This window comes from Rutilus rutilus (assembly GCF_951802725.1).
Source record: "Rutilus rutilus genome assembly, chromosome: 15".
In the NCBI taxonomy this organism is placed as follows: Eukaryota; Metazoa; Chordata; class Actinopteri; order Cypriniformes; family Leuciscidae; genus Rutilus; species Rutilus rutilus.
Genome location: NC_140220.1, coordinates 28,298,608 through 28,316,705, shown reverse-complemented (window position 1 = coordinate 28,316,705; position 18,098 = coordinate 28,298,608). Strand labels below are relative to the sequence as shown.

General features: G+C 35.6%; 3 protein-coding genes across 3 annotated transcripts in view; 1 reads left to right on the top strand and 2 right to left on the bottom strand.

Annotated features, from left to right (window-relative positions):
- The window catches only part of fryl (furry homolog, like), a 111,023-nt gene extending 109,213 nt beyond the window's left edge, over positions 1 to 1,810 (bottom strand). The window contains exon 1 of the mRNA XM_084432845.1: positions 1,539 to 1,810. The gene's annotated coding sequence lies outside the window, so the exon portion shown is untranslated. The remainder of the gene's footprint in view (positions 1 to 1,538) is intronic.
- A 157-nt stretch (positions 1,811 to 1,967) lies between these two features.
- On the top strand, positions 1,968 to 6,640 carry ociad1 (OCIA domain containing 1). Its single transcript, XM_084431517.1, has 8 exons — positions 1,968 to 3,004; positions 3,184 to 3,268; positions 3,424 to 3,477; positions 4,171 to 4,218; positions 4,352 to 4,484; positions 4,811 to 5,040; positions 5,213 to 5,365; positions 5,886 to 6,640. The coding sequence occupies exons 1-8, from the start codon at positions 2,945 to 2,947 to the stop codon at positions 5,921 to 5,923; spliced, it is 801 nt and encodes a 266-aa protein (XP_084287643.1). The 5' UTR covers positions 1,968 to 2,944; the 3' UTR covers positions 5,924 to 6,640.
- A 771-nt stretch (positions 6,641 to 7,411) lies between these two features.
- ociad2 (OCIA domain containing 2) lies at positions 7,412 to 10,633 on the bottom strand. The gene is made up of 7 exons (XM_084432880.1): positions 10,470 to 10,633; positions 9,380 to 9,473; positions 8,600 to 8,653; positions 8,148 to 8,195; positions 7,905 to 8,028; positions 7,716 to 7,798; positions 7,412 to 7,468 (listed from the first exon to the last, which is right to left on the bottom strand). Exons 1-6 carry the CDS (start codon positions 10,557 to 10,559, stop codon positions 7,717 to 7,719), a joined length of 492 nt encoding a protein of 163 aa, XP_084289006.1. The 5' UTR covers positions 10,560 to 10,633; the 3' UTR covers positions 7,412 to 7,468; position 7,716.
- Between the last annotated feature and the right edge of the window lie 7,465 nt (positions 10,634 to 18,098).

Genomic DNA, 18,098 nt, shown 5'->3' with positions numbered 1-18,098 from the left:
AATCCAAACATTGACTGAGTGCCAAAAATACAGTTTTTTCAAAGTTTATGTGCCTGTTTTCTATTTTGTAACAGCAAAGCTGAATTTCTGTAACAATGTAAATATTTTAAATGTTTTAAAACTGCCACTTTTAATCAATTTAATGCATCTTTGCTTACAAGTGCATCTTACTGACCCTCAAACTTTTTAATGGTAGTGTTTTATTATATTAATTATAATGACTTAATTTGAAATTTAAACAAGCATTGTTTACATTTAATATATTCATATTTATACCAATACTAAGCTTTTTCAATTCTATAGCATATTCGGTTTTGGCATCAAAAATAATGAAATTTCACTGCTACTGGTCTCCATGATACAATTTTTGTTATGGCGATGACTCCATCTAAAAGGCTTTTTGGCTCTGATGCCGGAGTTCATTGAAGCATGCAGAGATTTCAGATTAAAATATATTTCTACATCTATACATCAAGATTTAGGACCATTAACTGAAAGAAGGACGTCCAAGTATTTAACACCAATGCAAAATCCCCACTACTGTTTACAAGAGACACACTACTGTCATGACACTTAGTGCATGTCATGTTCAGCAGTAAGCAGGAAGAGTTCACACTCCTCTCAAAGCTGTGTTCAGGAGTGTGAACTCTTCTCTGCTCACTGCTGAACATGCTGCTCTCACACCAAATGCTGAGAGGCTGGCTGGGACACTAGAGTTGTTAACATCATTTATGACTCATGCACATGTTTACATAAGGCACGCAATAAACATCACTGAGCCTTTCAAGTGACAGATTTTATTAGATGGACAAGATAAAGGGAAAAGAGGTAGTCTGTACTGAACAAGGCCATGTCTGCAGATTAATAACTCCATCACTAACAGCTTTGGGGTTTTTTACTACAATTTCGTACTTTTTTCAAATGAAAGGAAATGAAAGAGAAAGCAAATTAAAAGATCGTTCAATGTCAATCTGGTGGTTTCAAACTAAGTTAGTTGAGAGTTGTCAATGAACTTGGTGGGTTTTAAAACATAGCTTAGTAACATCCTGTAACTAATACCGCAGATCTTTATATGATGACTGATGTTTCCACCAAACTACAGCTTTGTAACCGTCTCCCTTCAGTCAACCTTTCATACATGTTTCCCAAAATACACATTTCTCACGTTTTTCTGATTGGTTAAACGTAGTGTTGTCTCACAAAACTCTATAAAAGTCACAGAGTGGACTGTGCATTAAGACTTATGCTTCATATGGTCTGGTTAACTCATGTACGTCACCAATGATGACCAAAAACGCTGTCTAGGTAGACAGCTCACTGGGTTTTGTGACACAACCACTGACTCCACTCATCTCTTCGTTTCAAATGCAGGTCAACATAACATAACTTGACTACCAACTGCAACTGATAATATCCCACCAGAGAAAGTGCATCTGATAAGACAACCGATAAGCGTTAAAAGTGAGAGCTGGCCCTCTCGGTCTTAAATTAGACGTCGGTTATTTGAGGTTAGTCAAAAAGAATTCGGCCCTTCTTACCTTTTTAGAGCAGCTGCGCTTTTCCTCGTCAGTTAGCCTGCTCGCGCTAGCTCTGAAACCCGATGAATCTTTCCAAAAGATGACGAGACCAACTCGAGCTTTACAATAACAACATTTTACATCCGTTGAACTCTAACGTTCAATCCTATAGCTAATCTTCTCGGTCTTTTTTTAGCAAAACACCTAAAAACTCGACGAATGACAACGTGCCCACCTCCCTGTCTAACAGATTGGAGCAGCGCTGGCTAACGGCTTTGACAATCCGCTCTTCTGATAGGGGAGCTGCGGTGTCAAGATTGCAGAGCTAAGCCCCGCCCCGTGCTTGAAGCGATGAATGCACTGTATTCACACGCTTAACAAACGAACCATTCTATTTGCTGATTCAGCCATCAATCAACTCTTACTGCTACTGGATTGGCTGTATCACATGATTCTGCGATAATTCCCTCGGTTTGTCAAAATACACGTTCGTACACTGCGTATAAGTACATAGACTAGAAAAAATCAATACTTTTAGATCAGACCCCTCTGCTGTTCGTTGTTTATGAGGTTTACTTTTTCGTTGTGAGGTCAGTCGATAGATGATGCAATTAAATTGCCATTGACATAACCCTAAAAGCTATTAATACTCATATTGACAGTAAGTTATTTCTCTGAAGGTGTCTAAATCATTTCGCAAACATCTGTATCTGTTCAGTTAATCTAATCTCGTTTCTTTCTATTTTCAGACTACAGTATCAGTATTTATTCAGGGTATAAGATATGAAATATTAGTAAGTGCTCGAGTTTATGGAATAATCAATACTTTTACATATGTTTACATGTACACACATGTTTGTCTGAACGCTTTATATTTGAGGCTTTCTTTTTCTGTATCTTTTATTCATAAGAATAATAAACAAACTGACGTTCATATCACATGTACATGTATTACAAATTAAACGTCGACAAAATCTTCGTTAAATCTTATGAGAACAGTTCACATATACAGTCAAATTCACTCGCACAGGTAAAGAAACAGAAACAAATATTTAGATTAGGATAGTTATATGATGTTTTGTTTCTTTCATATTCGTGAATTACAATTGGTATTTGCATACGTCGACGTATAATTTACAATAAAGTATTCTTCATCAAATGAACATTTATACAGAAAACAAAGAATAAAATAAACAACCGTTATAAATAATATCTTTCCAAATATTTTGAGGTGGTGTGAGATTTTTGTTTCGTGCTTCCGGCTTAACTCCTGCACTTCCGGGTTAGTGTTGGTGCTGATAAGAGTCGACTGGAGGTCATGTAATAAAGTGTGTCGTTGGTTTTGTTGACTAGTTATCCGCGTAATCCTATGGATACTGCAAAAACAATATTGTTTTACTAATCGCACTGTGTCTCTTGAATCAGTCATGTCGCAAGCATCGTCTGGATTTACTCCGGCTGCTCAAGTCCCACATGCGTCCAGTAAGGTAGGCAGTAAATTCACCTGACAGTGTTTATAAACCAAATATTCTCTCTCTACTGCTGTATCTCATGCAGAAGTACTTCAAAAGCAAAGTGTGTGCTCGCTTTTCTGTTCACAGGATCAATTAGATCGTTGGTAGGTAACTTTCATAGAGTTTCCTCACGCATAGTTTTGTCTTCTCAGGGTCCTTTTGGGGCTGCTTACATTCCCAATGAAGAAGAGAGGCGTGTCTTCAAAGAGTGCAATTCAGAAAGCTTCCGGTACAGATGTGAGTAGTGTACTGGACCTAGACTGTTATTCAGCAAAAAAAAAATTAGCGTACCTTTATTTTGTTTACTTGGCAAGGTATTGTCTCGAGAGGCTTTGTCTTTGCCTCTGATGAGAAAAGACTTGTGAACATGTCTGCTCTCTTATTATTTGCAGCCTTGCCATTTTCCGCCATTGCAATTGGAGTCACTCAGGTAATGGTATCAAGAGGTAAGTTCAAGTCCAATATTTCAGTTTCTTTTTACTCATGGTTCCCATTGTCATGGAAAACCTAGAATTATCTGGGAATTGTAGGAACTGGAAAAGTCATGGAATTAATGAAATCTTAAAAAGTAATGGGAAGTTCTATAGGGAATATCATTTATTTTCTAGATATGTTATAGCTAGAAATTGCTCTTGAAAGTGTGTTCAATCTCAATTATAATGATTTTAGTTATTACAAATAACTATAAAAGTTATGGGGAAGTCATGGAAATTTTAAGGATATCTCAACCAAAATTGGAAATTCTCACTCTTTTTTGTTGTTCCAAACCCATAAGACTTTCATGCATCTGTCCCTACATTGAAAGTCCATTCCATCCAAACTTTGAGGCTTCAAAATGTTCATAAAGATATACATATAAATAAAATTCCATAAATAAATCAAAATGAATCGAGTGGTTTAATCCAAGTCTTCTAAAGCCACATGATCACTTTATATGATGAACAGATTTAATTTAGGTTTTTATTCACATATGAACATTGCTCAACATACATATATAGAGCACATCAAAAATGGTAAATGGAAGCAAACATTTTAAGGGTTAGGAATGACATGAGATAGAATAAATGACAGAAATTTTATTTTTCTTTCATCTGTAAAAAGGTTTATAAAAATCTTGTATTGTTATTGTTTATCTCCAGGAATACTTGCTCCATCACCCCGGTTTGGCTCTCTTCCAAAAGTTGCCAGTGAGTATCAAGAACAACAGCCGGTACAAATTTTATAGAAAGACATTTAAAACCAAGGTTATATGAAGATGGAGGACTATTAAAAGGCAACATTTTTCTCAAGTTCCACTGAATGTATGTGATTTTTATGCAGTTGCTGGCATATTTGGATACATTGGTGGGAAAATGTCTTACATGAGGGTCTGTCAAGAAAAGTTTAGGAAACTGGAGAACTCCCCACTGGGAGAGGCACTACGACAGGGACGTCTGCATAACATGTCTTCTGCGTAAGAACATGTTACATGCACAGCATTGCACACTTTTTCTTACATATATGAATTTTTATATTTTGTTTTATATATATATATATATATATATATATATATATATATATATATATATATATATATATATATTTATTATTATTATTATTATTATTATTATTATTATTATTAATTTTTTTTTTTTTTTTTTTTTTTTTTTTTGAAAATAGATATTTTATCTAACATATCCTTTCAAACAAATATACATTATTATTTAAGTAATTCACTTTAAGACATGCAATTTTTACACACAATAATAATAAAATAAAAAATCTTCTTTTTTTTTTAAGGACAAACCAGTCAGAATTTTCAGATCTAAACACATCAGAATCTCAACAGTCTGGTTCTGAGTCTGTTTCTCAACCTGCAACAGAAGTCAGTTCTATGCCTGAGAGCTACAGCAGTTACACAAGTGACTATACCTACAGCAGCCCCTCCCAATCATACGACCCCACTCCTTTTAGTTCTGGATTCAGTGATTCTGGTCCTGTTAACATCAGGGATGATAATTCTTCTCAAGGTACTGCCACCCTCGCACATGACGACCAGAACAACATGTATAATCATACAAACTTCTATAAACAAATATAAATATGTGTACAATTGGCAAAGAGGAAGGACATTCGTCATTGAATAAGAATTTGTCATCTGATTGGTAGATGTTTAACAAGTAGTTTGCATTTATCCCAAAGCGCCGTTCTATCCAGATGAGGATGTGCCTAAGAAGAAGCCAGTGTTGTATGAGGAACTGCGTAGCAAGAACAGAGAGAACTATGAGGTCACTCTCACACAAAAAGCTGAAACACTGCTGAAACCACAAAGAGAGGTGGCGGCACCTAAGGAAGGTGAGCTTCAGAAACTGATTTCCCTAAAATTTTAATAAGTCTATAGCAACAATGATTTGTGAGACTTATAAGGATTCTAAAAGCCAGTAAAGTTATGAGTTGGCCTTATCCTGTTGAATATTTAACATATAAATGTCAAAGCATAAACAGTTTTGCAGATTGCCAATTGATGGTGAATACACTTGTTAAAGGGATAGTTCACCCAAAAATCATTTACTCACACATATATAGTTCCAAACCTGTATGAATTTCTGAGAAAGAAGCACAAAAGAAGATTTTTTGAAGAATGTCAGTAATCAAAACAGTTAATGGTAGCCATTGACTTAACATGAAATAATGATGTTTTATTTTTATTAACTAAATTTAATGTATATTAATAAATACTGTAACAAATGTATTGCTCATTATTAGTTAATGCATTAACCACTGTTAACTAATGGAACTTTTTAGCAATTATTTAATAATCTCAATGTCCTTGTATCTTTTAATCCATAAACCGGTTTCTTTCTTACCTCTCCAGTTAAAAAGAACCAGTATGGAGATGCTTGGGAAGAGTAAGAGTGACCTGGAGAATCAACTGTCTGAAGAGCTCAAGATCCATACGCAGTGACTTCTGTGGAGTTGTCACGCCTCGTTCTGCCAGATCAGACCAAAAGCTGCAATCAAACGATGATTTGAAGATGACTGTATTTTAAGGAGCAAAACTTAGTTTGGGAAATGAATGCAAACTCGTTAGAATAAAAATGCTTTTGATGGCATATGTGCTTTGAAAACAAATGTTTATCTTCTTGGCTTCTAGCTTTAAGTGGATTTAAGCTAAATCATTTTAACAAAGTATCAGTGTTTTATTGATTAGGACATTGTCCAAATATGCTTGAGATTTGTTAATAAATAAATACAAGTACTTTCGATACAATTTTCTTCAATATGAACCCAGGAAAATGGGGATGGAAGAAAAGCGTCAAAGTTGATTTATTCACTGAAATTATAGTCCAGCCAACATTAAAGCTGTGCACAAATGACGATTATGACAGTGCTGTTATGACAGTAGAGGTGTTTAGACTTGGACCCATGATTATAATGACATCATTCACTGATGTTGCAGTTATTACAGTCATGTCCTCTGAGAGATAAGAGATAAAGATATACGTGTTCTGAGGTTTAAAGTCTTTTTTTTTTTTATTCTTTTGATTAAGATTCACAATTAAATGTTCAATTCAATTAAAGCCTTTGACATCTGTAATTCATTCACTGTACTTTGAATTCTTGTTTGTGAAGGTAATTATATATATATATGTGTATCTTTTTTTTTTTAAAGGAGTCTGAGATCTGGATGACTTCTTTCTGTAGTACAATATTATGATCCAACTCAAAAGGCACCTCTTTACTGCCATAAAATTGAACTGAAACCTCCACTCCCTCTCTACTTAGTAAACAAAGAATCAGAAAAGTTGAGCAAATATTGGTTTATAACAATATGAGGTTAGTCTCTTTCCTGGAGGAAGACTTGAGCTACTCCTGGAATAAATTAAGGCTTAAATCAAACCTGCCATGAGGCAGGTTTAACTTATGATTAACGTTGTTTCTCACAGAATACATGTTTTACTTAGATACATAAAGTCATGGTCAGAATTGTGCTACCCTGGTGTGCTAACAATTGTAAATATGAATGGGAATATAATTCAGAGATTTTACTCATAATAATTAGGGATAGCCTACCAATTATTGTGCTTATTCTTATGAGGTGGATTCATTAGTACCAGATTTAACACTGCTTGAGAAGTGTCCGGATTTAACAGTCCTTATTGTTACATTGTTCCCTCAAATCCACCTCATGCACAAACACCACAACTATTAGTGCTAAAACATCGCTGCCATTTGACACACTATGGCTCATTTCAATAAATAAACTGTTGCACAAAGGTTGTCTAATTTGCCAACAGCAGTGCATAGCTGCAGTGTCTTGGCGCCCCCTGCTGTTTAGTTAGTTTTAAGGTCCATTCAAGATGATTTCTGTTGCGTCATTTTCAAAGAAGAAAACTTTTTTTTTATCTTTTTATTAGAAAAAAAATACATAGAGTGATGAGCAGTGTCCTGTTGATCCTGCAACAGAAAAACGAATAGATTTACCTTTAGCCTTGATTACACATATTGTTATCCTCATGAACAACGCCAGAGTGGTAGGTGTGGTTTAGCGTGCAGGTGTTGACTTGTTGATTTGCTGGTGTTGTGGATCTTTTGTGTTTAGATATAGTGGTGTGTGTGTGTGTGTGTGTGTGTGTGTGTGTGTGTGTGTGTGTGTGTGTGTGTGTGTGTGTGTGTGTGTGTGAGCTTTTTAATAAAAAATTACCTCAACTCTGAGTGGGTGCAGTAGGCGCTGTTGAAGATTGTGCTTCTTGTTGCTTGCACTTTTCACACACATGGATGCAGTGTCTGTATAAAGGACACCATGAACAGACATTAGCCTATTCAAATTGATTTCAGTTCCCAGCATGCAACACGTTAATGACATATATAATACACGCATTTTGATACTTACCTATGTCTAAATCCAGGAGGACCAAAGCCTTTTGTGAACTCTGGTCCCAGTTTATTATTGAACTTCTCTTTGCAGGCCCCAGCATAGGACGCTTTGCCTACTGCATAACCCACAATACCCGCCACTGCAGAGGAAAGATAGATGAGTTTGTATTCCAGCTGTACATTGCCACTGTATTGATGATACAAAGCATGCATAATAATATGAGGTGGGAAATTACATTATTATTCAAAAGGGACTTACAAAGCAGTTTAGGGAAATACCCAAATCGCTTGGACTGTTTCCAGACACCTATAAAAGAGGTAAATTACAAACTGGATTATCTGTTTTTAATTAATCAAAATTGAAAATTAAAAGCTCCATTTAAAGATTGGTTCATTCAGAATGCATTTTTCAATTCCACTGCGTTGCTTTTCCATTCTTGTTCTGTGTAAACAAGATGGAAATATCGCAGTAATCTCTGCACCCAAGTTAAAAGTTGTTCCACAACCCTACATCTGTCGTTTTAAACACAAAAATGTGTTCTGTGTGAACCCTATAGGCTATTTAAAGAATAAGTGTTTCATTCATAAATGCATGACTGACAGACTATTGTAACCAGAGGTTTTTTTAGTATCGTTGCCCCTTAACTCTGTCTAAAACCCAACAGCTTCGTGTAATGAATGCTTTTTCACATTATGTAGACTGAATCTTACCACTGTATATAAGGCCACCAGTCACAGCCACGCTCCCGGTAGAGAGCGGAAGAGCTGTGGAGACATAACAAGTCAGAGGTTAAAAAGCTACACATTATGATTCCAAATTCAACATCTAAATACCAAATGGTTCCAACACCCATTTTTGGAACAATTCCCGCTCTCCAAAGGGGATGGTTGGATAAGAGTGTGCTTATAGAAGTGCACTGACGATGGAAAAGGAAACTACAGTATACCGATCAATATCTCATATCTAAAAATTTTACCTTCTAATGAATATTTGGTTACAGTGGAGAACTGGGTCACAGATCACTGTCAGCGGCAAACAACAGGCAGACTAAACATGAGGCTTATGTTTCCCCCAACACAAACAGTGCTAGGGTTAAACCAAATTCAAAACATAAGCACTGGATAATAAATGCACCACTGTTTTACTCCATTGGCTAACATTCTTGAAAATACATGTACACACCTGTCAAATCCCTTTTTACCAAAGCAAACAACCTGTGAAGATCATTCAGAGGGGAACCTCTCCTGTTTTGACTTATTTTTAAAGTATGCTACACCCATCACCTAAGACCTTATACAAATTGTGTAACTGAACTGAACAAAAACATCATATCAGGTCTGTGCAACACAAAGATTTAGGAAAATGTCTGCTTTTTTTTTGTACAAAAAAATACAAGTATGAAGCAACATGGATGTTAATGATGATGGCATTTTCATTGTGGGTGAACTATCACTTTAAGGTATAGTATAAATGAGTACATCTTTCTTTACCTCGATACCAGAAGCTCTCGTACTGACATTCCTTCCATATCTGCTTCATATCTTCCCTGGGAAAGCGTTGATCTGTTATGGAGCATTGGAATTGCTGTAACAGCAAAAAGGTCAGAGAAAAAAGTAGTCCTGAATATTCCTCTCCTTTCAATGAACTTTAGCATATACTAACATGCATTACTGCTGGCTAGATGACACGGGAACTCAAATGTATAAAGTTGTTTGAAGAACTTGTTTCATTCTTATTGTACATACCTAAACTAATTCTATATAAATGTTAATTTAATTAAGACAATTAAATAAACTGTTAATTATTATATGTAATGTATAGAATAAACAAACAAGAAGCTTTAGTAACATTGTAATTTACTCACTGAATCAAATAAACTCACTCCATATCAGCCCATAGCCTAAGCACAAGCATCATTCTTCAGCACAATGGTAACCACAAAATAATAATAAAAAAAACATTACAGAAACTGTTAAAAATGTCCAACATAACTGATTATTAAACGCCAATATGTTTTTCCCTTTACTGAAAAACACATTAAAAAACAGCATGCTGGGAATTACAGATCCACTGTCCAGTTAGTTGTCATCAAAAATGATGAATGTATAGCCCCAACACAAATGGATTAAAAAACTTGGGTCATTTTTTTTTTTTAGGAAGTTACAACCATTTATCAAGCTATTCCTATGTTAAACAATCATCAGGTGGTTCTTTCAAGCCAGGTGGCTGCTTTCAAAGGATATTCTGTAGGCTACATTTGAGCACATTTCTAAATGCATCTAAAATCTACAAAACCCAATTTACATATTTCTGTGTAAACATGGTGACCACCATACAGAAGATGCCTGATATCACAAAGTGCAGTGCACACCTGCTTACTACCAGTCTACATGCTATCAACCACATGAACATTGATCTGAACTAACATTCAGATGCTGTACATGCATTTAACAAGCTATTAAACACTGATACAACATTAACGCTAAAGATCTTCATTTTTATTCAATGTTAAAAGACACTACATGAATATTTAGCTGCAGTCTTTTTAAAAGATAAACAAACCTCTCAACACTCTCCTACCTTCCACCCAGACTGGCCGGGTTTTGTGTCCACCGGTCCTTCTGCTTCTGTACTCTGATGTCCTTCTGTGGTCATGTCTTTTTCAGCCATGTCTTCCTCTCTTTGTCTGTTCTGCTTCTTCTGTTTCTACTACGTCTTTCTGCTGTTTTTCTTTTGACCTGCTCATTGAGCTCCACCTTTCCATTCCTTAACTTTGTACATGCACCTCCCTTTGGGCAGTCCTGTAGTACAGAGGGCTGCTTTCTGTGAACATTGTGGTTTCAACCCAAATGCAACGTCATGGTTGCCCTGCAAATTACATGCACATGAACACTGTGCTATTTGAATTTAATCACTGCATTTAGTGTTTTTAGATGAAACTGTGTATTTGAAATATGAACAAAAATATATGAACCTAATTTATTCGATACTTTACCCAATTGTGCATGTTTTTTTGTAGCAGTCACATTACATCATTCTTAAAAGACCTTAAGTGTGCTGGTGTTTTACCAATGTCAAATGTCCCCTTTCAATGTCATTTGAGTTTTTTTGAAGTGTGCCGATTTCCTGTTTTGACACATACTCGTGTCAGCAACCTCACCTCTGTCCAACATTCACTACCAACTCTGATAAATCTTTATCGCACAATTTCACCCTAGATAGACGCATTTTATGCCTAGACGCTGTACTCAGAGGTGGACAAAGTACACAACTTCCTTACTTCAGTGAAAGTACAGATACTACTGGTCAAATAAAAAAGTATCAGAAGTAAAAAGTAAATGTCAATGCATTGTTTTTATTATTGTTGCATTGTTGTATGTAATACTTACAGTACCTTATGCCTCTGAATCTATGCCTGCCTATCTACCCTCATATCAATATCAAATTTATTTCTAGAACACAGTTACAATAGTGGGATTGAATGTGAGATTGACTAAGTGCACTCAATAACGTCCACAATGGTTTCGGACACCCAAATGGCTGTTCCCTCAAATAGTGCCCTATTAAAAGTTTTTTGGCTTTTAGTATGAATACGTTAGCCTTACTGTTTTCTATTAGCTAGTGTGCTCCAAAACAATGACAAAATTCGCATTTAGAAGACCAAACCCAACGTTGAAAATGAAAATCAGGTTGATGTCAGAATCCAGTGTCAGATTGACGTTAATCTCCAACGCTGGACAGACGTTGTATTGTGGTTGAAAATGAAAATCGGGTTGACGTCAGAAACCAACAGTCGGGTTCTGACGTCAACCCGACTTTCATTTCCAACTAAAATCCAGCGTCTGCAACCAAAATCATCCCCTCAAGGACATTGACAGAAATGTAGTGGAGTAAAAATTACGATAGTTGTCTTTCTTTGTCTTTGTACAGATACAAAGTAAAGTACAGATACTCAAGTACAGTACTCAAGTAAATGTACTTTGTTACTGTCCACCTCTGGCTGTACTTGAATCTACAGGGCAAAGAAAAAAGACATTCAGAGGACTTCAAAAAATGAGACACATATTAGTGTCTATTAAAACATGTCAATTTCAATAGAAACAAATAATCTTGTTGATATGGACGATGAGTGGTTTTTTTCACAGGTGCTTTATTACATACCTGATAGTGAATCCATCTTTGTTGAAAAATAAAAATACTGGCAGACATTTACACATTGGCCAGTAAAGCATGTCTTCTGTTTAAAGTATCACACCATCGTAACCACACTTGACAAATGTTAATTAACAGTGTTTTTAAAATAAAAAATAAAAATGGTTTAACTGAGAAGAAAGTCCTTGGACATCACATCAACAAATTATATTTTCCTCATTGTAGTCCTCCCCACTACATTTTTTATGTGCTCTGTGGTGAAACATGAGTCTAACCTGTTTCTACAACATTAATGTGCTACCGGCTACTGGAAACATAAATTTCAGAGGCGGGTACTAAAAAAGTAACAATTAACCAACATGTGTCAAAGAACTATGAATTATTAACTGTGAATTATTTGTGTTTCAGATTTGCTAAATAGTAATGGTGAGGTTCAAACTTATCAACAATCTTCCTACTCAGGGCTTGTGTCTTCATATGATTACCATTTGCTTGTGTAAGCATCTCATCTAAATTGATTCACCTTGTGAAAACACATATCCATTATAACTCAACTGTTGGGCAAAACTTTTTATTGGAGGTATTCAATATTTTGGATAAGAAATGTAACAAATTTCCCACTAGAAAGCGTCTCAATCAAGATTCTTGTCTGTTGCCTCTTTTGATAAAATATGGTCAGAGAGTAATACGTTTTTATTGCCCAACAAGATAAAAAAATATTGCAGGGAGAGATATTATCCTTGCAATTCTTTTCTTAATAAATTGAAAGATGTCTCAATAGACTGTAAAAGGTCTCAACGCTATGCTCTTTTTGCAACCTTGAACCTGAAACTAATTCTACAACTATTCTAAAGACTTTTGGAAGCAGATATATATTTTGCAAATTAGTTGGAATAGACTCTTCTTGGACTGTTATACCTGTTCTCCTACAACTGACAACACATTAAAAGTTAATAATTCTCAGAAGTTTCACTTAGCCCAAGCTATAGGCCTAGGTAATGTCTATTAAGCCATCTCTTGGGGTATTTTGGTAAAGATTTAAAAATATTCTATGACTCATTGAATGCAATTTCAAAAAATAAGAAATGTATAAAAACCATGTCTTATTTTCAGAATGTAATAGACCTACTTTACCTTGTGTGGAACAGGATAAATATATAGCTAGCCTAAATGGATCAAGAAAGACCAAATCATATCTGTTTCTTGAAATGTAAATGTAAAAAAAAAAAATGAAAAAAAAAAATGCATAGACGTCACAGAACCTCAGCCGAACTCAGTGGCAAAATCCTACAACATTATAAGGGAAACTGCGAAAGACCGGTGGACTCGACAGTCATCCTCACATCTCACTCAAGAACCGGTGGTCCATGGACACTGACATGTGGCCAGGAATGGGGTTTACACAAATTTGACGCCGGGTAAACATAAAACATCAATCACACTTCGCACAGCTCTTTCCCAGTTTAGAAAAATATGCGGATGACACGGAATAAACGCACCAGACTAGCTTATATATAGGCTAGGCCTACATTTTATTAGGCCAAAGATGCATCTGTGGAGGTTTATTTCAAGCATTGTTGTCAACACTCTGCAGTACTGTCACTCAATGACAACTAGGCAGGCGAGCTATTCAAATAAAATGTAAACCCTCATAAAAAATAAATTAAAAAAAGAAAGAGAAGAGAAAGAGAAAAAATAAATTGTATTATCATGGACTAGCATGTTATTATCTCGTACTCTGCTGTATCGTTAAGTTACCATTTATCTGAATGCCTAGGCCTTATCATAAAGGTAACCTATGGAACTAAAAATTTAAGGAACTGAATATTGTAACACCGGACACACGAATCTCATAGACGGGTAGGCTACTTGTGTGACAACCAACAGGGAAATGAAGTCGTCAAACACAGCGACTGAGCTGTAGACCATTACATCACAGTGGGAAAAGTAAACTATTTGGTACAGCGGCACAACTACACTCACAAACCTGACTCACCTCACCTGAGTTCAGTCTCTCAACAAAAATGGATTGAAGCATAGGCTATAGGCCTACTAAGAATATTTGGTTATATTTAACTAATACAATATTTGAATTAAATTTAAACTATTACATGTAGAATCAGCAATATCACTCATCCTGATCAGATTTCATATTAGGTTCAAGTATAATATTTCTTTCTTTCTTTGATTTCCCACAAGAGCCCATAAGCAGGGCATCAAAAATTTTGTTATACTCATTGTGTACCACCCCGCAGAAATCTTTAGTAAAAGGCAAAAGATTTAAGTGATATTCGGTGAAACATGAGTCTCTTTTAAATGTAAAATCAGTGTCCAGTAGGCCTAAGAGAGGAAAGACGACACCAACATCAGTGACGCTAAGTAGGCTACACTGTGACTATTACAAAGTAACACCAACCAAATCAGTACATTACAATAAACAATTAAATCTACTAGAATTTGTATTTAAGATGTATAGATGTAAATAAAGCACTAAATATGATGTTAAAAGTTGAGCGTGCAATGCATCATGGGAGCTCCTGAGTTAATCACGTTAAAGTGTCTTTACATATTTATTTATTTTTCAGCTGTCTTCCCGTTTTGTCTGATGTTCGCAAGAATCGGAACTAAAAATACAAAACACATGATCCTTGACATTCTATACGACTGAATAATAAACTGTAGCATACTAACTGTTACACTACGATCAATTATCCCACTCAGCTTTTGTAAATAAACAAAATAAACTGTGCTTAAACATTGTCATTTTCATAGAGCTGTAATGACGACAAACTGATAAAATGAATAACTTGCGCTCCCTGCTTGTTTATCCACGTGATATTTCACAAATCATGTGTTCCTACCAGTGTTTGGCTCCTGATTACCTATCCTAGCCTAGCCTAGCCTATCTGGCGACACCTAATGGTCATTTGATGTCTTACTAAACTGCATTGAATAACAAATAACACAACGGAACAAAAATGGACAACTAGCTAAATATAATCAAAATGCAAGATACAGTCGTCTTTTGCACAACAGCAGTAGAATAACAGGTAAATATGATTGCCATGATACATTGCCACTGTCAAAAAGGCCTATCATGAAGACTGTCAACACCAGCCTACTAATTCAGTGCATTCTGTTTTTGTCCTTTTTTTGCTGTATTAAAGCAATTCACTTATCAAACTGCTAACCAATATGCTCTAAAAACATTGCCTTCACTGTGTTTGACCCACCATATAAAACACAAAAAGAAAGAGAAGGTATGAAGACAATGAAAAATACAAGCAATTAACAATGTGTTTTTAGAAATCTTCTAACCACACCATATTATAGATATTCAATAAAACTATCACCTGCCTGCACCATACATCCTCACAGTGTTCTGGTTCTCACCGTGATGACCTCCATCAACATGAACCTATGTGAGGTAAAGTTCATTAGTTTAATCAGGGTTTGTTTAGAGGTCAATTCACACCACACAGACAAACACCAACAAACAAGTCTGCCATTGGATTTTGAATTTTATGAAAAATAACTGTCATGTTCACACTGCCCCAACAGACACCAACAAATTGAACGTGTTCAGTCAGGTGAAAACAAACCCTGACCAACGCCAACAGATAACACACTGATCCAATGCGGTGTGAATGGGCCTTAAAGGAATAGTTCACTTAAAAATGAAAATTCTGTCATCATTTACTCATCTCCAAGTTGTTTCAGACCTGTATGATTTTCTTTCTTCTGCTGAACACAAAAGAAGATATTTTGAAGAATGTTGGTAACCAGACAGCTGATGGACCCCATTGACTTCCATAGAAGGGAAACATAATACTGGAAGTCAATGGGGTCCATCAACTGTTTGGTTACCAAAATTCTTCAAATTATCTTCTTTTGTGTTCAGCAGAAGAAAGAAAATCATACAGGTTTGAAACTTGAGGGTGAGTAAATGATGACAGAATTTTCATTTTTAAGTGAACTATTCCTTTAAGAATCGAGTAGTCAAAGTACTCAATTCCCCCAAAGTAGTCAAAACATAAAATTGAGAAACGTAAAAGTTTGTTTCTTTACTTTTCTACTTTCGGGAACCAGCTAATCAAGGCCGATAGTATCCACCTGCTTCAAATAAACGCTGATCAACAGAAATAATTTTCCTGAAAAGGAAACCATAGAGAAAGAAACTTTGACAAAACATACTGACTAATCACTTTATTACAGATTTAAATATTATAAATATTCACAATACCTTAGTCTGTTGTTACAAATAACAAATATACAAATAAAGGTTCTTTATTGGCATAGACCTGAATCAAATACCATATTTAATTTCAACAAAATTGTTCAATGTTGTTTAAAGGTATAGCGGAGGATTTTCCTGAATTTTAGAAAAGAACCGCCCTCTCCACTTTTTGGAAAAATGCACATGCGCAACACTCTAACGTTACCTGCTCCCGAGAGGGAACGCCTATTAAACGTGTGCACGAGAGAGCATGCACGAGCTAATCATAGCTTACATTAACTTTTACTAGCAGTGATATTAAATGGATTTCTCCAAATAGCATGCCAAACTTTACCTGTCAAGTAGAAACTTCGCGACTGAGGCATCAGTGGGAAGCCCAACCTGTGTTTTGAGCACACACCATCGTGTGAATCGTGTGCACAAGCACGTACGACGGCCTTACGTAAACATATCACCAGAATGATTGACACTTAGGAGGACCAATAGTCTTGATGATCCACCCGGAAAAAGAAAATCCTCCGCTATACCTTTAACAACATACTGATTGTTCAGCTGATGAAATATCTTTCTAAAAGACTTTCATTAGACAAAAATTACATAAAAAATTACATAAAAAAGTTCTGAGAGATGTGAGTATTACGTGATCTAGGATCTTTATACAGCACATGCCTCTCTCCCTCACGTCCTTTTTTTTACCCTAATGTCACTCTGGTTTCATGGAAAACATCCATGGAACCTTCTCATTGCACAAAATATTCTTTATTGTGGAAGCAAGTTTTTCAGATTATAAAAATGTTCTTCACACTAAGAAAACACGTTATTTTCAGACCCATACTGAGGTTCCAGGTTCTCTGGAGAAGCCAAAATGATTCTTCTATGCCATTGCTGCGAAAACCCCCTTTTGGAACCTCTATTTTTAAAGGCCCGAATATATCCATGGCAAAATTACAGTTGAGCTAGTTGAGCTAACCGTGCTTGGGGTTGTGTGAGATGAAAACAAGACCTTGTTTGGGGAATTTACATTTTGAATATTGTATTAGGAACTCTAAATGTAGCTATGTAATATTATAACTCCATTAAATTGCATGGGACTGGAGCCTTATCTGCTCAGAAGCTTATTTGCCAGTGGGTAACTTAACAACTAACCCATATGAAGCTTGATATGCAGTCAGAGACTGTCAATCAGTACTGGAGCACAAAAGGCATCAATATAAACATTTAGTAAATTAAAAAAAAATTACTTTCTGTGACAAGAAATACTTCCACCTGCTGCAATTTATTAGAACAATTGATGATTTAGTAGTTTTTTGGTCTGAAATCCCATTTTACATATTAAGGGCATTATAAACAGCATACAATATGCCTGTTGAATGCTTGTAAATGTAGGAGAATTAATGATAAGGAAAGATTGCAGAACTGACAGTTGATCCCACACAAAACTCAGTGTAGAATATTAAATATTATAACAGCGATATAATAGTAGTGAGCTTTTGTATAGATTAAAGACCATGTAATACTAAGCACTGGTCACTGGGTATGTTTTACTGAATTACTTTGAGTAAAGCATACACAAGTATATCTGCTAATCTAAATGGGTCACTAGCTCAGACACCATTTGCAAATATAATATCTTTTGTCTAAACATTAAAATAAGTGGTGACTGAAGCTGCTAGTTTGCAAAGCATATCATTTTACGCTCCACAGATAAAAGTCATAAAGGTTTTAAACAACACGAGGGTGAGGAAATGATGATGTGGGTGAGCTACCCCTTTAATCACAATGGCTAACATAATTGTTGTTCCTGCTTCTTGTGATGTTTT